This window comes from Lonchura striata, chromosome 21 (genome assembly GCF_046129695.1).
Source record: "Lonchura striata isolate bLonStr1 chromosome 21, bLonStr1.mat, whole genome shotgun sequence".
NCBI classification, from domain to species: Eukaryota; Metazoa; Chordata; class Aves; order Passeriformes; family Estrildidae; genus Lonchura; species Lonchura striata.
The window spans coordinates 1,826,492-1,853,403 of NC_134623.1; the positions used below are offsets into that span (position 1 = coordinate 1,826,492).

Consider the following 26,912-nt stretch of genomic DNA (forward strand, 5'->3'; position numbering starts at 1 on the left):
AGGGACAGGGGACACCGGGAGGGAACCGAGGGGACACCGGGAGAGAACCGGGGGGACACCGGGAGGGAACCGAGGGGACACCGGGAGAGAACCGGGGGGACACCGGAGGGTGGGGGGGTCACCGGGAGGGGACATTTGGGGGGTCCCGGGGGTCCCGGGAGGAGACAGGGGACACCGGGAGGGTCCCTGGGGACGTTTTGGGGGTCCCGGGTGACACCGGGGGCGTTCCAGGGGATTTTTGGGGGGGTCCCGGGACAATTTGGGACCTTCTGGGGACATTTTGGGGGTCCCTGGATAAATTTGGGGACATTTGGGGGTCCCTGGGGACACTTTGGGGACATTTTGGGGGTCCCAGGAACATTTTGGGGGGGTCCCAGGGACAATTTGGGACCTTCTGGGGACATTTTGGGGGTCCCTGGATAAATTTGGGGACATTTTGGGGGGATTTGGGGACATTTTGGGGGTCCCTGGATAAATCTGGGGACATTTTGGGGGTCCCAGGAACATTTTGGGGGTCCTGGAATATTTTGGGGGGGGTCCTGGGCACATTTTGGGAGGGTTTGGGACATTTGGGGATATTTTTGGGGGGATTTTGGGGATAATTTGGGGACATTTTGGGGGATTTTGGGGTCCCCCCCCTCCAGAAATTCCCATTCCAGAGAAATTTGGGATCGATTTTCAGGAAAAATCCCCAAAATTCCCCATTTTTTGGCAATTCCCTTTGGTTTTTGGGGCGAAAAAAGGAGATTTCGGTTAAAACCAAAAATGGGGGAATCGATTCAAAATCCCGGCTCTGAATCCCAAAGAATTCCTGGGATTTTTTGGGGAATTCTGTAGGAAAAATCAGGGAAAATCACAAGGTGGAGCCTCTGAATTTTGCTGGAAAAGGGAAATTTTGGGGGAAAAAATTGGGAATTTCTCCCAGAAATCTCCCTTGGAATAGGATCATCCCTAAAAATCCCATTCCAGCCCCAAATCCTCACCGGGAACGAGGAAAAGGAAAATTAAAGGGAAAAAATTCCAATTTTTTTTGGAAAAATCTTCCCTAAAATGGTGAAATTTTAGAAAAAAAAAATGAAGGAAATCCCTGGGAATTTTCCCAAATTTCCAACTTTTTATTTTTCCCATTTTTGGGGCTTTTTTTTCCCTGAAACTGCCCCAAATCCCAGCAGAGAATTCCTCAGGGATGGGAAAATTTGGGAATTTCTCCTCTTTTGTGGTTTCTTCATCCTGGAAGGATGGAAAAAAAAAAATAAAATCAGGAAAAAATCCTGGAAAAATAAGATTCATTTTCATCAATTTCCCAGGAATTCTCCCCAAAATCCCAATTCCAGCTTGGAAAAATCCTGGAAAAATCCAAATTTCCTGGATCAAATCCTCACCTTTTCCTGGAATTCTCAGGGGTTTTCCACATTTTTCTCTTCCTCCTTTTCCGGGATTTTTTCCTCTTTTTCTGGAATTTTCTCCTCCTTTTCCGGGATTTTTTCTTGGATTTTTTCCTCTTTTTCTGGGATTTTTTCCAGAATTTTTTCCTCTTTTTCCGGGTTTTTTTCTGGGGTTTTTTCCTCTTCTTCCACGATTTTTTCCGGAATTTTTTCCTCTTTTTCCGGGATTTTCTCTGGAATTTTTTCCGGGATTTTTTCCTCCTCTTCCCCCTCCCCTCCCTCAGTTTGGTTTTGGGTGGAAATCCCGAATTCCTGGGATTTTTCCGTCGGATTTTCCGTCGGATTTTCCCGGGGCTTTTCGGGAATTTCGGGATTTTCGGGAATTTCCGGCTCCTCCAGGAACGGCGGCACCAGGAGGGGCCTGGGGGGCTCCAGGAATTCCTGGGCTCCGGGGCAATCTCCGGGAATTTCGGCGTTTTCCGGGAGTTTTTCCGGGGTTTTTTCCGGGATTTCCTCCGGCGTTTCCGTGGGGTCGGGGTTTTCCCGGGATTCCCCCGGCGGCGGCTCCGGGGGCTCCTCCCGGAAGGGATCCTCACCCTGGAGGGAAAAACGGGAAAAACACGGAAAATTGGGAAAAATTGTGGGGAAAAAAACAGGGGAATTGGGGGAAAAACCCAGGAAAATTGGGAAAAATTGTGGGGAAAAAAACAGGGAAATTGGGGAGAAAAACACGGAAAATTGGGAAAAATTGTGGGGAAAAAAACAGGGAAATTGGGGAGAAAAACATGGAAAATAGGGAAAAATTGTGGGGAAAAAAACAGGGAAATTGGGGAGAAAAACATGGAAAATTGGGAAAAATTGTGGGGAAAAAAACAGGGAAATTGGGGAAGAAAACATGGAAAATTGGGAAAAATTGTGGGGAAAAAAACAGGGAAATTGGGGGAAAAACCCAGGAAAATTGGGAAAAATTGTGGGGAAAAAAACAGGGAAATTGGGGGAAAAACCCAGGAAAATTGAGGAAAACCAGGAAAATTGGGGAGAAAAACAGGGAAATTGAAAAACATGGAAATTTGGGGGAAACAGGGAAAATTGAGAGGAAAAACATGGAAAATTGAGGGGGAAAACATGGAAAATTGGGGAGAAACAGGGGAAATTGGGGAGAAAACTGGGGAAAAACAGGGAAAATCGGGAAAAAAGGAAAATTGGTGGAAATTGGAAAAAAAGGGAAAATGGGAGGAAAAACCAGGGAAATTGGGGGAAAAAAACCCAGAAAAATTGGGGAGAAAAACATGGAAAATTGGGGGGGAAATAATATGGAAAATTGGGGAAAACCATGGAAAATTGAGGGAAAATTGGGGAGAAACTGGGATAATTGGGAAAAACATGGAAAATTGGGGAAAAACAGGGAAAATTGGGGAGAAAAACATGGAAAATTGGGGAAAAACAGGGAAAATTGGGGAGAAAAACATGGAAAATTGGGGAAAAACAGGGAAAATTGGGGAGAAAAACATGGAAAATTGGGGAATTCCTCGATAATGGGAATTGCTGGCCTGGGATAATGGGAATTTCTGGGATAACGGGAACGATCCCGGACCGGGATAACGGGAACGATCCCGGACCGGGATAACGGGAACGATCCCAAACTGGGATAACGGGAATTTCTGGGATAACGGGAATTTCTGGGATAATGGGAATGATCCCATCCCACACCGTCAATTCCAGGCTCAACATCCCCACTTTTCCTGGATCCAAATCTGGTTTTTTTGGGATCCAAATCCCTGATTTTCCTGGATCCAAATCCCTGATTTTCCTGGATCCAAAACTGGTTTTTTGGGATCCAAATCCCTGATTTTCCTGGATCCAAATCCCTGATTTTCCTGGATCCAAATCTGTTTTTTTGGGATCCAAATCCCTGATTTTCCTGGATCCAAATCCCTGATTTTCCTGGATCCAAATCCATGATTTTCCTGGATCCAAGCCCCCTCTTTTGGGATGCCGAGTTCCTCTTCTTGGCAGAGTCCGTCTTCCCAGGATCCAAAATCCCGGTTTTTGGGATCCAAAATCCCGGTTTTTGGGATCCAAAAGCCCGTTTTTTTGGGATCCTCCGTCCCTCTTCTTGGGCTCCAAATCCCGTTTTCCCCGAGGATCCAAAGTCCTTTTTCTGGGATGCAAATCCCATTTTTTGGGATCCAAAATCCCATTTTTCCCTGGACTCCAGGTCCGTCTTCCCAGGATCCAAAATCCTTTTTCCTTGGACTCCGAAGTCCCTTTTTTTTGGGATCCAAGTCCCGTTTTTTGGGATGCAAATCCCATTTTTCCCAGGATCCAACATACCTCCTTTTCCCGGGATCCAGCGTCCTTTTTTTGGGATCCACCATCTCTCTTCTCGGGATCCAAAATCTTTTTCTGGGATTGAAATCCCAATTTTTGGGATCCAAATCCCGTTTTTCCTGGGATCCAAATCCCGTTTTTCCTGGGATCCAAACTTCTTGTTTTGGGATCCAAATCCCTTCTTTTCCCAGGACTCCAGGTCCCTTTTTCCTGGGATCCAAATCCCATTTTTTGGGATCCAAAATCCCATTTTTCCCTGGACTCCAGGTCCGTCTTCCCAGGATCCAAAATCCTTCTTCCTTGGACTCCAAAGTCCCTTTTTTTTGGGATCCAAATCCCGTTTTTTGGGATCCAAATCCCATTTTTTCCCCAGGATCCCAAGTCCTTTTTTTGGGATCCAAATCCCATTTTCCCCAGGATGCAAAGTCCCATTTTTGGGATGCAAATCCCGTTTTTTGGGATGCAAATCCCGTTTTTTGGGATGCAAATCCCGTTTTTCCCAGGTTCCAACATACCTCCTTTTCCCGGGATCCAGCGTCCGTTTTTTGGGATCCAAAATCCTTTTTTGGGATCCAGCATCTCTCTTCTCGGGATCCAAAGTCTCTCTTCTCGGGATCCAAATCCCATTTTTTGGGATCCAAATCCCATTTTTTGGGATCCAAATCCCGTTTTTCCTGGGATCCAAACTTCTTGTTTTGGGATCCAAATCCCTTCTTTTCCCGGGACTCCAGGTCCCTTTTTCTGGGATCCAAATCCCATTTTTTGGGATCCAAATCCCATTTTTTGGGATCCAAATCCCGTTTTTCCCTGGACCCGAGGTCCATCTTCCCAGGATCCAAAATATTTTTGGGATCCGAATCCCATTTTTTCCCCAGGATCCAAAGTCCTTTTTTTGGGATCCAAATCCCATTTTCCCCCGGACTCAACGTCCTTTTTCGGGATCCAGGCTCGCTCTTCCTGGGATCCAAATCCCTTTTTCCAGGATCCAAAATCCTTTGTCCTTGGACTCCAAAGTCATTTTTTTTGGGATCAAAATCCCATTTTTCCCCAGGACCCAAAGTCATTTTTTTTGGGATCTAAATCCCATTTTTCCCTGGACCCAAATCCCATTTTTTGGGATGCAAATCCCATTTTCCCCAGGACTCCAGGTCCGTCTTCCCAGGATCCAAAATCCTTTTTCCTTGGACTCGTTCCCGGGATCCGGCGTCCCTTTTCCCAGGATTTCGGGTCACTTTTCCTGGGATCCAAATCCCATTTTTTGGGATCCAAAGTCCCTCTTCTTGGGATCCAAATCCCATTTTTTGGGATCCAAATCCCGTTTTTCCCAGGACTCCAGGTCTGTTTTCCTGGGATGCAAAATCCCATTTTTCCCCAGGATCCAAAGTCCTTTTTTTGGGATCCAAATCCCATTTTTCCCCAGGATCCAAAGTCCTTTCTTTGGGATGTAAATCCCATTTTTCCCTGGACATGAGGTCCATCTTCCCAGGATGCAAATCCGATTTTTGGGATGCCAAATCCCATTTTTCCCAGGATCCAAAGTCCTTTTTTTGGGATCCAAATCCCATTTTTCCCAGGACCCAAAGTCCCTTTTTTTGGGATCCAAATCCCATTTTTTGGGATCCAAAGTCCCTTTTTTTGGGATCCAAATCCCATTTTTCCCAGGACTCAACGTCCTTCTCTTCCTGCAATCCGTGTCCCTTTTCCTGGAATTTTCCCAGGATCCAAATTCCGTTTATAATTAGGATCCAAAATCCCTTTTTTTTTTGGGATCCAAAATCCCTTTTTTTTTTTGGGATCCAAAATCCCTTTTTTCCCTGGGACTCCAGGTCCCTCTTCCTTTTTCCTGGGATCTAAATCCCATTTTTTGGGATCCAAAATCCCATTTTTCCCTGGACCTGAGGTCCATCTTCCCGGGATGCAAATTTTCATTTTTCGGGATGCAAATCCCATTTTTCGGGATCCAAACTCCCTCCTTTTCCCAGGACTCCAGGTCCGTCTTCCCCGGATCCAAAGTTCATCTTTGGGGATCCAAATTCCCGTTTTTTGGGATCCAAATTCCCATTTTTTGGGATCTGAGTTCCCGTTTTTTGGGATGTGAGTCCCCATTTTTTGGGATCCAAATTCCCGTTTTTCAGGATCCAAATTCCTGATTTTTGGGATCCAAATTCCCGTTTTTCAGGATCCAAAGTCCCATTTTTTCGGGATTCAAATTCCCGTTTCTCGGGATACAATTCCCGTTTTTCCCAGGACCCAGCAGGCAGAGGCAGCGTTTTTCCCACTTTTTTCCCTTTTTTTTCCCATCTTTTCCCGTTTTTCCAACTTTTCCCCAAATTTCCGGGACCGGGGAGGGAATTTTGGGATCTTGGAGCTTCTCCCGCCGGAATTCCCGGGAATCCTCCGGAGGCGCCTCCGTTCCTTCTCGTCCGCCCCGGCCGCGGATCCTGCCCGGAAAATTCCGGAAAATCCCGGAATTCCCGGCCCAGCCCCAAATTCCGGCGCTCCCAAGGGGAAAAAATTGGGATTTTGGGGGATTTTGGGGAGGTTTGGATTCCTGGGATTGGGATTTGGGCTGGGAATTCCCATTGGGATGGGGCTGGAGCTGCCCCGAAATTCCAAAAAATCTCAAATTCCCAAAATTCCAAAGAATTCCTGAACGGCAGCCGCGGCTCCAGGGGGGATTTGGGGGGAAATTCCAGGATTTGAGGGATTTTTGCTTCAATGCTGAGGAGATGAAGGGGAAAATTGGGAAAAAATTCCCAAAAAAAACCCCCGGGAATGCAAAAAACCACAGGAAAAGGTAAAATTAAAAAAAGCCAGAGATTGGATACAAAAATCCAGGATTTTTTGAGATACGAAAGAGGAGGAAAAATCAGGGAAAAATTCCCAAAAATTCTAAAAAATGAGGAAAAAATCCCAAGATTGGAAGAGAAAACCAGAAAAAAATGGGAAAAATGGGGATTTTGGGGGAATTTTTTTGGAATTTGGGGGATTTTTTGGGATGGAGCTCCGGGATTTCTGGGAATGGCTCCGGGGGAAAAATTTGGGTAAAATTCCCAAAAAACTCCCGGGAATGCCAAAGGAAATAAAAACTTTGAGAATTAAAGGGGAAAAAAAAAAAAAAAAAAAAAAGGGAAAAAATCTGGGATTTTTTTGGGATTTGGATTTTGGGATGTTGGAATGCCAGGGACGAGGAAAAATTGGGAAAAAATTCCCGAAATCTGCCAAAACTACTGGAAAAAAGCAGAAAAAAACCCCAAACATGGGACAAAAAAACCCACCAAAAAATGGGGAAAATCCAAGATTTTGCTGGAGTTTTTGGGAATGCTGGAATCCCAAAGAGGTGAAAAAAAACCAGGAAAAAATTCCCAAAATATGCCAAAGCCAACAGAAAATAAAGAAAAAAAACCCCCGAAAATGGGACAAAAAAAGCCCAAAAAAAGGGAAAAACTGCGGAGTTTTGGGGGATTTTGGGGAATTTTTTGGGGATTTGTTGGGGATTTTTGGGAAGGGTCTGGGAGGTGGGAATTTTGGGAATTCTGGAATTCCGGGTACCTGCAGGTATTGCTCCAGCATCCTGACGATGTGTTTGTCCCAAAAATGGGATAAAAACCCCCAAAAATGGGGGAAAATTCCAGAATTTGCTGGAATTTTTTGATCCCAAAGAAGTGATAAAAAAAATGGGAAAAAATTCCCAAAATGTGCCAAAAAAGCAGGAAAAAAAACAGGAAAAAAACCGAGAATGGGACAAAAAGAAGAGAAATTGTGGATTTTTTGGGGGGATTTTTGGGGGATTTTTGGGGAATTTTTTGGGGATTTGTTGGGGATTTCTGGGAAGGGTCTGGGAGGTGGGAATTTTGGGAATTCTGGAATTCCGGGTACCTGCAGGTATCGCTCCAGCATCCGGACGATGTGTTTGTTGTTCAGGACGCTCTTGGCCACGTGCAGGCTCGTCTTCTTGAACTGCTCGGCCGCCAGCTGGAAAGGGAAAAACCCGGAATTCCGGGAATTCTGCAGGGGTTCGGGGGGAAAAGTCTGGAATTCCGGGAATTCTGCAGGGGTTCGGGGGGAAAAAATCCGGAATTCCGGGAATTCTGCAGGGGTTTGAGGGAAAAACCCGGAATTCCGGGAATTCTGCAGGGGTTTGAGGGGAAAACACGGAATTCCGGGAATTCTGCAGGGGTTCGGGGGGAAAAAATCCGGAATTCCGGGAATTCTGCAGGGGTTTGAGGGAAAAAATCCAGAATTACGGGAATTCTGCAGGGGTTCGGGGGGAAAACCCGGAATTCCGGGAGTTCTGCAGGGGTTTGAGGGGAAAACCCGGAATTCCGGGAATTCTGGAGGGGTTCGAGGGAAAAAATCCAGAATTACGGGAATTCTGCAGGGGTTCAAGGGAAAAACACGGAATTCTGGGAGTTCTGCAGGGGTTTGAGGGAAAAACCTGGAATTCCGGGAGTTCTGCAGGGGTTTGAGGGAAAAAAATCCAGAATTACGGGAATTCTGCAGGGGTTCAAGGGAAAAACCCGGAATTCTGGGAGTTCTGAAGGGGTTTGGGGGAAAACCCGGAATTCTGGGAGTTCTGCAGGGGTTCAAGGGAAAAAACCCGGAATTCCAGGAATTCTGCAGGGGTTCGGGAGGAAAACCCTGAATTCCGGCATAACTGGGGATAAATCCAGGATAAATCAGGGATAAATCTGGGATAAATCCGGGATAAATCCAGGATAAATCAGGGATAAATCTGGGATAAATCCGGGATAAATCAGGGATAAATCCGGGATAAATACAGGATAAATCCGGGATGGATGGGGCTAAATCAGGGATAAACCCGGGCTAAATCCGGGCTAAATCCGGGATAAATTTGGGATAAATCCGGGATAAATTTGGGATAAATCCGGGCTAAACCCGGGCCAAACCCAGCCTGTCACTCACCCTGCGGCTGCGGTTGTGCTAAACCCGGGATGGATGGGGATGGATGGGGATAAATGGGAATAAACCCGGGACAAAGGAGGATAAATCAGGGATAAATCCAGGATAAATTTGTGATAAATCCGGGCTAAATTTGGGATAAATCCAGGATAAATCCGGGATAGATCCAGCCTGTCACTCACCCTGCGGCTGCGGTTGTGCTAAACCCGGGATGAATGGGGATAAATCCAGGATAAACCCGGGATAAATTTGGGATAAATCCAGGCTAAATTTGGGATAAATCCAGGATAAATCCGGGATAAACCCAGCCCCACTCACCCTGCGGCTGCGGTTGTGCTAAACCCGGGATGGATGGGGAAAAATGGGAATAAACCCGGGATGGATGGGGATAAATCCAGGATTAATTTGGGATAAATCCAGGATAAATTTGGGATAAATCCAGGATAAATTTGGGATAAATCCAGGATAAATTTGGGATAAATCCAGGATAAATTTGGGATAAATCCAGGATAAATTTGGGATAAATCCAGGCTAAATCCAGGATAAATCCGGGATAAATCCGGGATAAACCCAGCCTGTCACTCACCCTGCGGCTGCGGTTGTGCTAAACCCGGGATGAATGGGGATAAATCCAGGATAAATTTGGGATAAATCCAGGCTAAATTTGGGATAAATCCGGGATAAATCCGGGATAAACCCAGCCTGTCACTCACCCTGCGGCTGCGGTTGTGCTAAACCCGGGATGGATGGGGATAAATCCAGGATAAACCCGGGATAAATTTGGGATAAATCCGGGATAAATTTGGGATAAATCCAGGATAAATTTGGGATAAATTTGGGATAAACCCAGCCTGTCACTCACCCTGCGGCTGCGGTTGTGCTAAACCCGGGATGAATGGGGATAAATGGGGATAAATGGGAATAAACCCGGGACAAAGGAGGATAAATCCAGGCTAAATTTGGGATAAATCCGGGATAAATCCGGGATAAACCCAGGCTGTCAGTCACCCTGCGGCTGCGGTTGTGCTAAACCCGGGATGGATGGGGATAAACCCGGGATGGATGGGAATAAACCCGGGATGGATGGGGATAAATCCGGGATAAATTTGGGATAAATCCGGGATAAATCCGGGATAAATCCGGGCTAAACCCAGCCCGTCACTCACCCTGCGGCTGCGGTTGTGCTAAACCCGGGATGAATGGGGATAAATGGGGATAAATGGGAATAAACCCGGGACAAAGGAGGATAAATCCAGGCTAAATTTGGGATAAATCCAGGATAAATTTGGGATAAACCCAGGCTGTCACTCACCCTGCGGCTGCGGTTGTGCTCGGCCGAGCGCAGGTGCCGCTGCAGCAGCGTCCCCTGCGCCGGGATCAGCATGTCGCAGGCCAGGCAGTGCGCCGCCTCGATCCGCTTGAAAAAGTGCTCCTGCCCGATCCCTAATTCCCAAAAATTCCCAACATTCCGTGAATTCCACAAATCCAGGGTGACAGGAATCAAACAGCCCCGGTCCCACCCCGAAATTCCCTTTTTCACAGAGAAAATCCAGCAAATTTTAACCCAAAAATGAGAATTGGCCCCAATCCCACTTGAAAAGTGCTCCTGCCCGATCCCTAATTCCCAAAAATTCCCAACATTCCGTGAATTCCACAAATCCAGGGTGACAGGAATCAAACAGCCCCGGTCCCACCCCGAAATTCCCTTTTTCAGTGAGAAAATCCAGTGGATTTTAACCCAAAAATGAGAATTTCCCTCAATCCCATTTGAAAAGTGCTCCTGCCCGATCCCTGGTCCCAAAAATTCCCAAAATTCCGTGAATTCCAGAAATCCAGGGTGACAGGAATCAAACAGCCCCGGTCCCACCCCGAAATTCCCTTTTTCAGAGAGAAAATCCAGCAAATTTTAACCCAAAAAATGAGAATTGGCCCCAATTCCCTTGAGGAAAAGCTCCTGAGCCAGCCCTGATCCCAAAATTCCGTAAAAATTCCTCAAAATTCTGGAAAAATTCTGGAAAAATTCTGGAAAAATTCCAAAAAATGCATGAATTTGGGTGAGGAGAAGTAGAACAGCCCCAAAGTTCCCTTTTCCAGAGAGAAAATCCAGCAAATTTTAACCCAAAAAAGGAGAATTTCCCTCAATTCCCTTGAGGAAAAGCTCCTGAACCAGCCCTGATCCCAAAATTCCCAAAAATGTAAAAAAAAAATTCCAAAAATTCCCAAAAATTCCATAGATTTGGGGCAGCAGGAGTCAAGCATTCCCAATCCCATCCCAAAATTCCTGGAATTCCTAGGAAATCCCAAATGTTAATCCTGGAAAATCCCAAAATTTCCCAACTAAGACCTGGAAAATCCCAAATAAAACCTCAAAAATTAAAACCAATCCCAAAAAAAAAAAAAAAATATCCCAGGGAAAAAAAAAACCCAAACCAAGCCCAAAAAATTCCCAAATCAATCCGTAAAAACCCCAAATAATCCCAATAAAAATTCCCAAATAAACCCAGGAAATTTCCCAAATAAAACCTTGGAAAATCCCAAATAAAACCTCAAAAATTCCAAATAAAACCAGGAAAATTCCCAAATAATCCCAATAAAAAATCCCAAATAATCCCAGGAAAAAAATCCCAAAATCAATCTGAAAAAAATCCCAAATAAAATCTGGAAAATCCCAAATCAAGCCCCAAAAATTCCCCAATAAAATCTGGAAAATTCCCAAATAAACCCAGGAACAAACACCCAAACCAAGCCCCAAAAATTCCCAAATCCAGGAAAATCCCCGGTCAGAGCCCCGAGAATTCCCGGGAATCCCCGAAGTTCGGGATCAGGATTTGGGATTTGGGATTGAGACCAGGATTTGGGATCAGAATTTGGGATTTGGGGTGGGAATTCGGGATTTGGGATCAGGATTTGGGATCAGGGTGGGAACTTGGGATTTGGGGTGGGAATTTGGGATCAGGGTGGAAATTTGGGATTTGGGATCAGGGTTTGGGATCAGATTTTGGGATTTGGGATCAGGATTTGGGGTTTGGGATCAGGATTTGGGATTTGGGATGGGAATTTGGGATTTGGGATGAGGGTTTGGGGTGGGAATTTGGGATTTGGGGTGGGAATTTGGGATCAGGATTTGGGATCAGGATTTGGGATTTGGGATCAGGGTGGGAATTTGGGATTTAGGATGAGGATTTGGGGTGGGTGGGAATTTGGGATTTGGGATCAGATTTTGGGATTTGGGATCAGGATTTGGGATTTGGGATCAGGATTTGGGATTTGGGATCAGGATTTGGGATTTGGGATTTGGGGTTTGGGATCAGGATTTGGGATCAGGATTTGGGATCAGGGTGGGAATTTGGGATCAGGATTTGGGATTTGGGGATTTGGGATCAGGATTTGGGATTTGGGATTTGGGAATTTGGGATTTGGGGATTTGGGATCAGGATTTGGGATTTGGGATTTGGGATCAGGATTTGGGAATTTGGGATCAGGATTTGGGAATTTGGGATTTGGGGATTTGGGATCAGAATTTGGGATTTGGGATCAGGATTTGGGATTTGGGATTTGGGGATTTGGGATCAGGATTTGGGATCAGGGTGGGAATTTGGGATCAGGATTTGGGATTTGGGGATTTGGGATTTGGGGATTTGGGATCAGGATTTGGGATTTGGGATTTGGGATCAGGATTTGGGATTTGGGGATTTGGGATCAGGATTTGGGATTTGGGATTTGGGATCAGGATTTGGGATTTGGGGATTTGGGATCAGGATTTGGGATTTGGGGATTTGGGATCAGGATTTGGGAATTTGGGATTTGGGATCAGGATTTGGGATCAGAATTTGGGAATTTGGGAATTTGGGATCTGCACACCCCGGAAGGGATCCGGCCTCGCTCTGTTCCCGTCTCTCTCCGGCAGCTCCTGGCGGCGCCGCTCGATTTTCCGGTTCCGGTTCACGATGTACTCCTGGAAAAACGGGAATAAAAACGGGAATTCCGGGAATAAAAATGGGAATTCTGGGAATAAAATCTGGGAATTCCGGGAATAAAAATGGGAATTCCTGTTCACGATGGACTCCTGGAAAAACGGGAATAAAATCTGGGAATTCCGGGAATAAAACCTGGGATTCCTGTTCACGATGTACTCCTGGAAAAACGGGAATAAAATCTGGGAATTCCGGGAATAAAATCTGGGAATTCCTGTTCACGATGGACTCCTGGAAAAATGGGAATAAAAACGGGAATTCCGGGAATAAAATCTGGGAATTCCTGTTCACGATGGACTCCTGGAAAAACGGGAATAAAATCTGGGAATTCCGGGAATAAAATCTAGGAATTCCTGTTCACGATGGACTCCTGGAAAAACGGGAATAAAATCTGGGAATTCTGGGAATAAAAACGGGAATTCTGGGAATAAAACCTGGGAATTCCTGTTCACGATGGACTCCTGGAAAAACGGGAATAAAATCTGGGAATTCTGGGAATAAAAACGGGAATTCTGGGAATAAAACCTGGGAATTCCTGTTCACGATGTACTCCTGGAAAAACGGGAATAAAATCTGGGAATTCCGGGAATAAAAATGGGAATTCCGGGAATAAAATCTGGCAATTCCTGTTCACGATGTACTCCTGGAAAAACGGGAATAAAATCTGGGAATTCTGGGAATAAAATCTGGGAATTCCTGTTCACGATGGACTCCTGGAAAAGCGGGAATAAAACTGGGAATTCCGGGAATAAAATCTGGAATGAAACCCAGGATTCCTGTTCACGATGGACTCCTGGAAAAACGGGAATAAAAATGGGAATTCTGGGAATAAAAATGGGAATTCTGAGATAAAACCCAGGAATAAAACCTGGGATTCCTGTTCACGATGAACTCCTGGAAAAATGGGAATAAAAACAGGAATAAAAACGGGAATAAAAATGGGAATAAAAACGGGAATAAAAACGAGAATAAACAGGGAAAATCTGGGAATAAAATCTGAGATTCCGGTTCACGATGTAATCCTGGAAAAACGGGAATAAAAATGGGAATAAAACCTGGGAATTCTGGGGATAAAAGCAGGAAGCATCTGGAATTCTGGCACAAAACCACCAAGAAAATCCCAAATATCCAACTTGGAAAAATCCCAAGAAATTCCTGAAAAATAGGGAGAAAAAAAATCACAAAAAATTCAAAAAAAAATCCCAAAAAATTCAAATTTTTGCCTAAAAACACCCCAAAAAAATCCCAAAAAAAATCCCCAAAATTCCCAAATTTCCCCCGGGTCCGGAATTCCCTGGAAATCGGGGAATTTTGGGGCAGACCTGCAGGAACTGGACGGTTTTATCCAGGAGCTCGGTGCCGATGTAGCGCAGTGTGTCCCGGTGGGGCTGGAACAACCCCAAAAAACCCGGAAAAATCCCAAAAAACTCCCCAAAACTCCCTCCAAAAATCATGGAAAAATCTCCAAAAAATCCTGCAAAATGCTGGGAAAAAACAAAAAAAAATCCAAATAAAATCACAAAAAAAATCACAAAAAATTCAAATTTTTGCCTAAAACCACCCCGAAAAATCCCAAAAAAATCCCCCAAAATTCCCAAACTTCCCCCGGGGCCGGAATTCCCTGGAAATCGGGGAATTTTGGGGCAGACCTGCAGGAACTGGACGGTTTTATCCGGGAGCTTGGTGCCGATGTAGCGCAGCGTGTCCCGGTGGAATTTGCTCTCCAGGTGCCGCTGGATCTCCTCCTCCTCCAGGCTCCGGAATTTGCAGACGGAACAGGCGAACTGGATCCTGGAAAAAGGGAATGCAGAAAATTCCCAAAAAAATCCACCAAAAATCCCCTCAAAATCCACCAAAAATTGCCGGAAAAGTGCCCCAAAATTCCCAGAAAATCACCCCAAAAATTCCCAAAAAATCCCAGAAAATCATCCCAAAAATTCCCAGAAAATCCCAGAAAAAATTCCCCAAAAATTCCTGAAATTCCCAGAAAATCCCCAATATTCCCAAAAAAAACTCCCCAAAATTCACAGAAAAAAAGAATTCCCAGAAAAATTACCCCAAAATTTCCTGAAATTCCCAGAAAAATCCCCAAAATTCCCAAAGAAAAATCCCCAAAATTCCCATAAAAAAAAATTCGCAGAAAATTCCCCCAAAATTCCCAGAAAATTAAAAAAAAAATTGCCTGAAAAATTCCCCAAAAATTCCTGTAAATCCCCAATATTCCCAAAAAAACTTCCCAAAATTCCCAGGGAAAAAAAAAATTCCCAGAAAAATTCACCCAAAATTCCCAGAAAAATTCACCCAAAATTCCCAGAAAATTCCCCAAACAAATTCTCCCAGATTCCCAGAAAATCCACCAAAAAACTCCCAGAAAAATGCCCCAAATTTCCAGAAAATCACCAAAAAATTCCCCCAAATTCGCCGAAAATTAAATAAAAAAATCCCAGAAAAAATCCCCGAAAATTCACAAAATTCCTGGAAAATTCCCTGAAAAATTCCCCAAAAATCCCCAAAATTCTCCGAAAATTCCCGAAATTCCCGAAATTCCCCAGAATTCCAAAAATATTTTGGAAATTCCGGATTCCCACCTGTCCATGGCCCTGTCCCTCATCCGGTCCCTCCTCCGCTGCTTCTCCCGTTTCTTCCTCACCTCCTCGTCCTCCTCCGAGGATCCTGCGGGAAATTCGGGAATTCTGAGCCCCAAAAAAATTCCCAAAATTCCCACAGCCCAAACCCCCAATTCTTCCCACATTTTCTTACCTTTTTCCCAGATTTTCCCACTTTTTTTTCTGGGTTTTTCCCACTTTTTCCCTCAATTTTTCCCAGTTTTTTTTCCCCTTTTCACTCAAATTTTCCCATTTATTTTCCCCTTTTCCCATTTTTCCTCAATTTTCTGTAGATTTCTTTTTCCCATTTTTCTCCCAATTTCTACCAATTTTTCCCACGGATTTTCCCAGATATTCCCATTTTCCCATAAAATTTCCCAGATATTCCCATTTTCCCGTTTTTCCCACTTTTTCCCTCCTTTTCCCACTTTTTCCCTCCATTTTTCCCATTTGTTTTCCCTTTTCCTATTTTCCCTCAAATTTCCCTGGATTTCTGTTCTTTTTCCCATTTTTTCCCAAATTCCCCCAATTTTTCCCATGGATTTTCCCAGATATTCCCATTTTTCCCTCCAATTCCCCCCATTTTTCCCTTATTTTTCCCCCATTTTTTCTTGGATTCCCTTTATTTTTCCACTATTTCCGTGGTTTTTCCCAAATATTCCCATTTTCCACCATATTCCACTTTTTTTCCGTTTTTCCACCATTTTCCCCAGTTTTCCCCCTGCTTTTTCAAGTTTTATCCCAATTTTCTCTTGGAATTTTTTCCCTGCTTTTCCCATTTTTCCTGATATTCTCCATTTTCTCCTCTGTTTTTCCCATTTCCCCCTGATTTTCCCTCTTTTTTTCCCATTTTCCTTGATTTTCCCTCCTTTTCCCAATTTTCCCAAATTTTCCCTGTTTTTCCTGATTTTCCCCATTTTATTTCCACACTTTTCCCATTTTTCCCCGAATTTTTCCATTTTTCTCCCATTCCCAGCAGCTTTTTCTTCCTTGGGATCATTTGGGATCCAACCCCAAAGAATTCCTCAGGAATTCCTTCCAAAAACCCCAAAATTCCTTAAAAAAACCCCAAAATTCCCTCATAAATCATCAGGAAAAGCCCAAAAAAAGCAGAAAAAGCAAGAAAAAATCCCAAACTTTGGGGTGGGAACTGGAATTTTTGCGAATTTCCACCCCAAAACCTGGGAAGAACCCTTGGAATTTTGGGACTTTCCCCCTTCCCGGCCACAAATTCCCAAAAAAAGCTGGAAAATCCTGGAATTCCAGGAATTTTCCCCCAGAATTCCGGGAATTCTCCTGGTAAAGGGAGCCTGGGGTCTCCTGGGGAAGCAAATCCGGGATCTCCTGGAAAAAAAGAAGGAAAAGGAACCATTGGAGTCAATTTTCCTTGGAATTTCCTGGGGGATAAATGGAATATTGGGAATTTTCACCTCGTTTTCTATGGATATTCCCCCCAAAAAAAATTTTTTTTTTTTTTTTGGTGGAATTTTGAAGGCTGGAAAAGCCTCGAGGATTTGGGAATTCCAGCCCTGCCCTGCTCGGCCTCTCCCAGCCTTTTCCAGGTGGGAATTATTCCCAAAATTCCCAAATTTCTGATCCCACCTGGAAAATAAAAAACCCAAAATTTGGGATCCAGCCCTTCCAGGAGCCAAATCTGGGTGGAAATTCCCAATTTTTTTTTTTTTTTTTTGGGATGTTCCAGGCACCGGAATCCCCTTGGGAATTCCAAAGGGGGGGAAATTCCATCAAATTTTTGATTTTTGGGATATTCCAAGGCAGAGAATTCCTCAAAAGCTGCTGCAGGGCTCTGAAATTCCCAGATTTTCCTGGATTTTGAGAATTCCTGGAATACTTACACCTTTGTCTGCCTCATCCAGGGATTTCTCCTCTCCTTCTCCTTCATCTCCTGCAGGAAAAATGGGAAAAATTAGGAAGAAAAGGGAAGAAATTGGGAAAAAAGAAGGAAATTCCAAGGAAATTTGGGGAAATTCCAGGGAAATCTGGGAAAATCCAGGGAAATATCCATGGAAAATCCAAAGAAAATGGGTAAAAATGCAGGAAAAAAATGGTGGGAATCCATGGAAAAGGGGGGAAAACTACAAAAAATCCCAGGAAAAGGAGGGAATTCCCAGGAAAAGGTGGAAATTCCCAGGAAAAACTGGAAATACCTATGGATAAAGGGTGGAAATTAAGGAAAAAATGTGGAATTCCCAGAAAAAGGCTAGAAATTCCCAGGAAAAGGCTGGAATTCCCAGGAAAAGGCTGGAAATTCCCACAAAAAAGACCAGAATTCCCAGGAAAAGGCATGGAAATTCCCAGGTTAAAAGGCTGGAATTCCCAGGAAAAGGCAGAAATTCCCAGGAAAAGGCTGGAAATTCCCAGGAAAAGGCAGAAATTCCCAGGGGAAAAAAATGCCAGTTTTCCCAGGAAAAGGCAGAAATCCCCAAGGAAAAAAGGACACAATTCCCAAAAAAAGGCAGGAAATTCCCAGGAAAAGAGCAGAATTCCCAGGAAAATCCAAAAAAAAGGCAGGAAATTCCCAGGAAAAGAGCAGAAATTCCCAGGGAAACAAAATGCCAGTTTTCCCAGGAAAAGGCAGAAATCCCCAAGGAAAAAAGGACACAATTCCCAAAAAAAGGCAGGAAATTCCCAGGAAAAGAGCAGAATTCCCAGGAAAATCCAAAAAAAAGGCAGGAAATTCCCAGGAAAAGAGCAGAATTCCCAGGAAAATCCAAAAAAAAGGCCGGAAATTCCCAGGGAAAGAGCAGAATTCCCAGGAAAATCCAAAAAAAAGGCAGGAAATTCCCAGGAAAAGGCAGAAATTCCCAGGGAAACAAAATGCCAGTTTTCCCAGGAAAAGGCAGAAATCCCCAAGGAAAAAAGGACACAATTCCCAAAAAAAAGGCCGGAAATTCCCAGAAAAAGAGCAGAATTCCCAGGAAAATCCAAAGAAAAGGCAGGAAATTCCCAGGAAAAGAGCAGAATTCCCAGGAAAATCCAAAAAAAAGGCAGGAAATTCCCAGGAAAAGGCAGAAATTCCCAGGGAAAAAAAATGCCAGTTTTCCCAGGAAAAGGCAGAAATCCCCAAGGAAAAAAGGACACAATTCCCAAAAAAAAGGCCGGAAATTCCCAGAAAAAGAGCAGAATTCCCAGGAAAATCCAAAGAAAAGGCAGGAAATTCCCAGGAAAAGAGCAGAATTCCCAGGAAAATCCAAAAAAAAGGCAGGAAATTCCCAGGAAAAGAGCAGAATTCCCAGGAAAATCCAAAAAAAAGGCAGGAAATTCCCAGGAAAAGAGCAGAATTCCCAGGAAAATCCAAAAAAAAGGCAGGAAATTCCCAGGAAAAGGCAGAAATTCCCAGGGAAAAAAAATGCCAGTTTTCCCAGGAAAAGGCAGAAATCCCCAAGGAAAAAAGGACACAATTCCCAAAAAAAAGGCCGGAAATTCCCAGAAAAAGAGCAGAATTCCCAGGAAAATCCAAAGAAAAGGCAGGAAATTCCCAGGAAAAGAGCAGAATTCCCAGGAAAATCCAAAAAAAAGGCAGGAAATTCCCAGGAAAAGAGCAGAATTCCCAGGAAAATCCAAAAAAAAGGCAGGAAATTCCCAGGAAAAGAGCAGAATTCCCAGGAAAATCCAAAAAAAAGGCAGGAAATTCCCAGGAAAAGGCAGAAATTCCCAGGGAAAAAAAATGCCAGTTTTCCCAGGAAAAGGCAGAAATCCCCAAGGAAAAAAGGACACAATTCCCAAAAAAAAGGCCGGAAATTCCCAGAAAAAGAGCAGAATTCCCAGGAAAATCCAAAGAAAAGGCAGGAAATTCCCAGGAAAAGAGCAGAATTCCCAGGAAAATCCAAAAAAAAGGCAGGAAATTCCCAGGAAAAGAGCAGAATTCCCAGGAAAATCCAAAAAAAAGGCCGGAAATTCCCAGGAAAAGAGCAGAATTCCCAGGAAAATCCAAAAAAAAGGCAGGAAATTCCCAGGAAAAGAGCAGAAATTCCCAGGGAAACAAAATGCCAGTTTTCCCAGGAAAAGGCAGAAATCCCCAAGGAAAAAAGGACACAATTCCCAAAAAAAGGACAGAAATTCCCAGGAAAATCCAAAGAAAAGGCAGGAAATTCCCAGGAAAAGGCAGAAATTCCCAGGGAAAAAAAATGCCAGTTTTCCCACGAAAAGGCAGAAATCCCCAAGGAAAAAAGGACACAATTCCCAAAAAAAAGGACAGAAATTCCCAGGAAAATCCAAAAAAAAGGCAGGAAATTCCCAGGAAAAGAGCAGAATTCCCAGGAAAATCCAAAAAAAAGGCCGGAAATTCCCAGGAAAAGAGCAGAATTCCCAGGAAAATCCAAAAAAAAGGCCGGAAATTCCCAGGAAAAGAGCAGAATTCCCAGGAAAAGGCTGGGTACCGTGCTCGGAGTCGCTGTCGCTGCGGGGGTTTTTGGGATCGTCGTTCCCGGGCTCGTTCCCGTCGCTGTTCCCGGGATTCCCGTCGCTGTTCCCGGGGTCGTTCCCGGAATTCCCGTCGGTATTCCCGTCGGTATTCCCGTCGGAATTCCCGTCGTTCCCGTCGCGTTTCCGCTTGCGGGGCCCCTCGGGCTCCCAGCGCCCCCCGGGGCGAGCGCGGAGCCCCCGGCGCCGGCCCTGGAAAAGGGGGAAAAAGTGGGATAAGGTGGAGGGAAAAGGGGGGAAATTATGGGAAAGGGGGAAAAAATGGGATCAAGTGGAGGGAAAAGGGGGGAAATTATGGGAAAGGGGGAAAAAGGGGGAAAAATGTGATCAAGTGGAGGGAAAAGGGGAAAAATTATGGGAAAGGGGGGAAAAAGTGGGATAAAGTGGAGGGAAAAGGGGGAAAATTATGGGAAAGGGGGAAAAAGGGGGGAAAATGGGATAAAGTGGAGGGAAAAGGGGAAAAATTATGGGAAAGGGGGAAAAAAGTGGGATAAAGTGGAGGGAAAAGGGGGGAAATTATGGGAAAGGGGGAAAAAATGGGATAAAGTGGAGGGAAAAGGGGGAAAATTATGGGAAAGGGGGAAAAAATGGGATCAAGTGGAGGGAAAAGGGGAAAATTATGGGAAAGGGGGAAAAAATGGGATCAAGTGGAGGGAAAAGGGGAAAATTATGGGAAAGGGGGGGAAAGGGGGGAAAAATGGGATAAAGTGGAGGGAAAAGGGGGAAATTATGGGAAAGGGGGGAAAGGGGGGAAAAATGGGATCAAGTGGAGGGAAAAGGGGGAAAATTATGGGAAAGGGGGAAAAAAGTGGGATAAAGTGGAGGGAAAAGGGGGGAAATTATGGGAAAGGGGGAAAAATGGGATAAAGTGGAGGGAAAAGGGGGGAAATTATGGGAAAGGGGGAAAAATGGGATAAAGTGGAGGGAAAAGGGGGAAAATTATGGGAAAGGGGGGAAAAATGGGATAAAGTGGAGGGAAAAGGGGGGAAATTATGGGAAAGGGGGGAAAGGGGGGAAAAATGGGATCAAGTGGAGGGAAAAGGGGGAAAATTATGGGAAAGGGGGAAAAAAGTGGGATAAAGTGGAGGGAAAAGGGGGAAAAAAGTGGGATAAAGTGGAGGGAAAAGGGGGACAAAAGCAGGGAAAAAAGTGGGGGAAAAAATGGGAAAAAGTGTGGAAAAAAGTGGGAAAAATAGTGGGGGGAAAAGTAGGAAAAAGAGTGGGGAAAAACGTGGGAAAAAGAGTAGGGGAAAAGCGGGGGGAAAAGTGGGAAAAGGTGGGGGAAAAGTGTGGAAAAAAGTGGGGGAAAAGTGGGGAGAAAGTGGGAAAAAAGTGGGGAAAAGTGGGGAAGAAAAATGAGGAAAAAATGGAAAAAAGGGGGAAAAGGGGGGAAGTGGGAAAGAGCAAAGTGGGAAAAGGAAGGAAAAAATTGGGGAAAGAGTGGGAAAAAGTGCAAAAGAGTGGGAAAAAGGTGGGGAAAAGCAGGAAAAAGAAGGAAAAAATGGGGAAAGGGTGAGAAGAAGTGGGAAAAAAGGTGGAAGAAGTGGGAAAAGTGGGAAAATTGGAGGGAAAATGGGAAGAAGAAGGAAAAAATTGGAGAAAAAGTGGGAAGAAGTGGGAAGAAGTGGGAAAAAGTGGGAAAAAGAAGGAAAAAATGGGGAAGAGTGGGAAGAAGTGGGAAAATTGGAGGGAAAATGGGAAGAAGAAGGAAAAAGCTGGGGGAAAAGTGGGAAGAAGTGGGAAAAAAAGGGGAAATTGGGGGAAAAGGGGGAAAATAAGGAAAAAGAGGGGGAAACGAGGAAAAAGTGGCAAAAAAGTGGGAAGAAATGGGAAAATAGGGGAAAAAAAGTAGGGAAAAGGGGAGAAAAGTGGGGAAGAGTGGGAAAAAGAAAAAACTGGGGAAGAAGTGGGAAAGGGTGGGGAAAAGTGGGAAGAATAAGGAAAAAAGTGGGAAGAAGCAGGAAAAAAGGGGGGAAGTGGGAAAAAGAAGGAAAAGTTGAGGCAAAAGTGGGAAAACTTGGGGGAAATGGGAAGAAGAAGGAAAAAGCTGGGGGAAAAGTGGGAAGAAGTGGGAAAATTAGAAGGAAAATGGGAAGAAGAAGGAAAAAGCTGGAGGAAAAGTGGGAAGAAGTGGGAAAAAAGTGGGAAAAAGAAGGAAAAAAGTGGGGCAATAGTGGGAAAAGTGGGGAAAAGAAGGAAATAATTGGGGCAAAGTAGGAAGAAGTGGGAAAAGTGGGAAAATTGGAGGGAAAATGGGAAGAAGAAGGAAAAAGCTGGGGGAAAAGTGGGAAGAAGTGGGAAAATTGGAGGGAAAATGGGAAGAAGAAGGAAAAAATTGGAGAAAAAGTGGGAAGAAGTGGGAAGAAGTGGGAAAAAGTGGGAAAAAGAAGGAAAAAATGGGGAAGAGTGGGAAGAAGTGGGAAAAGTGGGAAAATTGGAGGGAAAATGGGAAGAAGAAGGAAAAAGATGGGGGAAAAGTGGGAAGAAGTGGGAAAATTAGAAGGAAAATGGGAAGAAGAAGGAAAGAGCTGGAGGAAAAGTGGGAAGAAGTGGGAAAATTAGAGGGAAAATGGGAAGAAGAAGGAAAAAATTGGAGAAAAAGTGGGAAGAAGTGGGAAGAAGTGGGAAAAAGTGGGAAAAAGAAGGAAAAAATGGGGAAGAGTGGGAAGAAGTGGGAAAAGTGGGAAAATTGGAGGGAAAATGGGAAGAAGAAGGAAAAAGCTGGGGGAAAAGTGGGAAGAAGTGGGAAAAAAGTGGGAAAAAGAAGGAAAAAAGTGGGGCAATAGTGGGGAAAAGTGGGGAAAAGAAGGAAATAATTGGGGCAAAAGTAGGAAGAAGTGGGAAAAGTGGGAAAATTGGAGGGAAAATGGGAAGAAGGAAAAAGCTGGGGAAAAGTGGGAAGAAGTGGGAAAATTGGAAGGAAAATGGGAAGAAGAAGGAAAGAGCTGGGGGAAAAGTGGGAAGAAGTGGGAAAATTGGAAGGAAAATGGGAAGAAGAAGGAAAGAGCTGGAGGAAAAGTGGGAAGAAGTGGGAAAATTGGAAGGAAAATGGGAAGAAGAAGGAAAAAATTGGAGAAAAAGTGGGAAGAAGTGGGAAGAAGTGGGAAAAAGTGGGAAAAAGTGGGAAAAAGTGGGAAAAAGAAGGAAAAAATGGGGAAGAGTGGGAAGAAGTGGGAAAAGTGGGAAAATTGGAGGGAAAATGGGAAGAAGAAGGAAAAAGCTGGAGGAAAAGTGGGAAGAAGTGGGAAAATTAGAAGGAAAATGGGAAGAAGAAGGAAAGAGCTGGGGGAAAAGTGGGAAGAAGTGGGAAAATTGGAAGGAAAATGGGAAGAAGAAGGAAAAAGCTGAGGGAAAAGTGGGAAGAAGTGGGAAAATTAGAAGGAAAATGGGAAGAAGAAGGAAAGAGCTGGGGGAAAAGTGGGAAGAAGAAGGAAAAAGCTGGGAAAACCCGAGGAAAAGCGGGAATTTCTGGCAGCACTCACCGGGTGCAGGCCGTTCCAGGGCAGGGCTCCCATCCTCTCCTTCCTCCTCATGCCGAAGGGGCCGCGGCTCATTCCCGGCATTCCCAGATCCCCCGGGAAATCGGGATAATCGCCGGGATAGTCGGGATAATCCCCGGGATAATCGGGGTAATCGCCGGGGTAATCAGCGGGGTAATCGCCGGGGTAATCGCCGGGGTAATCGCCGGGGTAATCGCCGGGATAATCGGGATAATCGCGATATTCCAGCGCCTGGGAGAAGAGCGAGGGCAGCCCGCGGCGGCTCCCGGGGAACGGGAAGGGCTCGGCCCAGCGGGAGCCGCCCGGGAAGGGCTCCGGGAGGCGCCGGCCCCGCGCCGCGCCCCGGCGGCCACCGGCACCGCCACCGGCACCGGCACCGGCACCGGGAGCGCCCGGCCGGAACGGAGCGGCCCGGGAGTCAGCCCGGGACGGGAACGAGGAGAAGGAGGAGAAGCGGAAGGAGCTGGAAAAGAAATGGAGGAGAAAATCGGGGTGAGGGAAGGGATTCCTGATTTATATTGGAAAAATGGGAATGAAATCGGGGTGAGGGATGGGATTCCTGATTTATATTGGAAAATCGGGAATGAAATCGGGGTGAGGGATGGGATTCCTGATTTATATTGGAAAAATGGGAATGAAATCGGGGTGAGGGATGGGATTCCTGATTTATATTGGAAAATCGGGAATGAAATCGGGGTGAGGGATGGGATTCCTGATTTATCTTGGAAAATCGGGAATGAAATCGGGGTGAGGGATGGGATTCCTGATTTATATTGGAAAATCGGGAATGAAATCGGGGTTAGGGATGGGATTCCTGATTTATATTGGAAAATCGGGAATGAAATCGGGGTGAGGGATGGGATTCCTGATTTATATTGGAAAATCGGGAATGAAATCGGGGTGAGGGATGGGATTCCTGATTTATATTGGAAAATCGGGAATGAAATCAGGGTGAGGGGTGGGATTCCTGATCTATATTGGAAAATCGGGAATGAAATCGGGGTTAGGGATGGGATTCCTGATTTATATTGGAAAATCGGGAATGAAATCGGGGTGAGGGATGGGATTCCTGATTTATATTGGAAAAACGGGAATGAAATCGGGGTGAGGGATGGGATTCCTGATTTATATTGGAAAAATGAATGAAATCGGGGTGAGGGATGGGATTCCTGATTTATATTGGAAAATCGGGAATGAAATCGGGGTGAGGGATGGGATTCCTGATTTATATTGGAAAATCGGGAATGAAATCGGGGTGAGGGATGGGATTCCTGATTTATATTGGAAAATCGGGAATGAAATCGGGGTGAGGGATGGGATTCCTGATCTATATTGGAAAATCGGGAATGAAATCGGGGTGAGGGATGGGATTCCTGATTTATATTGGAAAATCGGGAATGAAATCGGGGTGAGGGATGGGATTCCTGATTTATATTGGAAAATCGGGAATGAAATCGGGGTTGGGGATGGGATTCCTGATTTATATTGGAAAATCGGGAATGAAATCGGGGTGAGGGAAGGGATTCCTGATTTATATTGGAAAATCGGGAATGAAATCGGGGTGAGGGATGGGATTCCTGATTTATATTGGAAAATCGGGAATGAAATCGGGGTGAGGGATGGGATTCCTGATTTATATTGGAAAATCGGGAATGAAATCAGGGTGAGGGGTGGGATTCCTGATTTATCTTGGAAAATCGGGAATGAAATCGGGGTGAGGGATGGGATTCCTGATTTATATTGGAAAATCGGGAATGAAATCGGGGTGAGGGATGGGATTCCTGATTTATATTGGAAAAACGAATGAAATCGGGGTGAGGGATGGGATTCCTGATTTATATTGGAAAATCGGGAATGAAATCGGGGTTAGGGATGGGATTCCTGATTTATATTGGAAAATCGGGAATGAAATCGGGGTGAGGGATGGGATTCCTGATTTATCTTGGAAAAACGAATGAAATCGGGGTGAGGGAAGGGATTCCTGATTTATATTGGAAAATCGGGAATGAAATCGGGGTGAGGGATGGGATTCCTGATTTATATTGGAAAATCGGGAATGAAATCGGGGTGAGGGATGGGATTCCTGATTTATATTGGAAAATCGGGAATGAAATCGGGGTGAGGGAAGGGATTCCTGATTTATATTGGAAAAACGGGAATGAAATCGGGGTGAGGGAAGGGATTCCTGATTTATATTGGAAAATCGGGAATGAAATCGGGGTTAGGGATGGGATTCCTGATTTATCTTGGAAAATCGGGAATGAAATCGGGGTGAGGGATGGGATTCCTGATTTATATTGGAAAATCGGGAATGAAATTGGGGTTAGGGAAGGGATTCCTGATTTATATTGGAAAAATGGGAATGAAATCGGGGTGAGGGAAGGGATTCCTGATTTATCTTGGAAAAACAAATGAAATCGGGGTGAGGGATGGGATTCCTGTTTTATATTGGAAAATCGGGAATGACATTGGGGTGAGGGATGGGATTCCTGATTTATATTGGAAAATCGGGAATGAAATCGGGGTGAGGGATGGGATTCCTGTTTTATCTTGGAAAATCGGGAATGAAATCGGGGTGAGGGATGGGATTCCTGATTTATATTGGAAAATCGGGAATGAAATCGGGGTGAGGGATGGGATTCCTGATTTATATTGGAAAATCGGGAATGAAATCGGGGTGAGGGATGGGATTCCTGATTTATCTTGGAAAATCGGGAATGAAATCGGGGTGAGGGATGGGATTCCTGATTTATATTGGAAAAACGGGAATGAAATCGGGGTGAGGGATGGGATTCCTGATCTATATTGGAAAATCGGGAATGAAATCGGGGTGAGGGATGGGATTCCTGATTTATATTGGAAAATCGGGAATGAAATCGGGGTGAGGGATGGGATTCCTGATCTATATTGGAAAATCAGGAATGAAATCGGGGTTAGGGATGGGATTCCTGATTTATCTTGGAAAATCGGGAATGAAATCGGGGTGAGGGATGGGATTCCTGATTTATCTTGGAAAATCGGGAATGAAATCGGGGTTAGGGATGGGATTCCTGATTTATATTGGAAAATCGGGAATGAAATCGGGGTGAGGGGTGGGATTCCTGATTTATATTGGAAAATCGGGAATGAAATCGGGGTGAGGGATGGGATTCCTGATTTATATTGGAAAATCGGGAATGAAATCGGGGTGAGGGATGGGATTCCTGATTTATATTGGAAAATCGGGAATGAAATCGGGGTGAGGGATGGGATTCCTGATTTATCTTGGAAAATCGGGAATGAAATCGGGGTTAGGGATGGGATTCCTGTTTTATCTTGGAAAATCGGGAATGAAATCGGGGTGAGGGATGGGATTCCTGATTTATATTGGAAAATCGGGAATGAAATCGGGGTGAGGGATGGGATTCCTGATCTATATTGGAAAATCGGGAATGAAATCGGGGTTAGGGAAGGGATTCCTGATTTATCTTGGAAAAATGGGAATGAAATCGGGGTGAGGGAAGGGATTCCTGATTTATCTTGGAAAAACAGGAATGAAATCGGGGTGAGGGATGGGATTCTTTTTTATCTTGGAAAAACAGGAATAAAAATTGGGATTTTTGGGACAAACCATAAAAGAAGCTATCCCAAATTCCGGAAATGAGTGGGGAAAATGGGATTTTGGGATCATTTGGATTTTTTGGGATCCGGTGCCCACCTCTGGTGCTGCCCCTTGGCCAGCAGCTCCTGGCACTGCCTGAGCTTGGCCAT

General features: G+C 44.7%; 1 protein-coding gene across 1 annotated transcript; it reads right to left on the reverse strand.

Annotated features, from left to right (window-relative positions):
* Positions 1 to 1,094: 1,094 nt before the first annotated feature.
* On the reverse strand, positions 1,095 to 26,912 carry LOC110480323 (uncharacterized). The gene is made up of 11 exons (XM_077787678.1): positions 26,860 to 26,912; positions 23,145 to 23,625; positions 19,620 to 19,854; positions 17,078 to 17,125; positions 15,202 to 15,286; positions 14,263 to 14,404; positions 12,501 to 12,594; positions 9,952 to 10,082; positions 7,596 to 7,691; positions 1,383 to 1,982; positions 1,095 to 1,230 (listed from the first exon to the last, which is right to left on the reverse strand). Exons 1-10 carry the CDS (start codon positions 26,910 to 26,912, stop codon positions 1,398 to 1,400), a joined length of 1,950 nt encoding a protein of 649 aa, XP_077643804.1. The 3' UTR covers positions 1,095 to 1,230; positions 1,383 to 1,397.

Bases quoted from the DNA above. Each gene is read 5' to 3' on its own strand.
- LOC110480323 (XM_077787678.1), bottom strand. From the start codon at position 26,912: ATGGCCAAGCTCAGGCAGTGCCAGGAGCTGCTGGCCAAGGGGCAGCAC. The intron at 15,287-17,077 runs GTGTAAGTATTC...AATTTCCCGCAG, and splicing joins CCTGGATGAGGCAGACAAAG to GATCCTCGGAGGAGGACGAG. The intron at 12,595-14,262 runs GTCTGCCCCAAA...CCGTTTTTCCAG, and splicing joins AAACCGTCCAGTTCCTGCAG to GAGTACATCGTGAACCGGAA.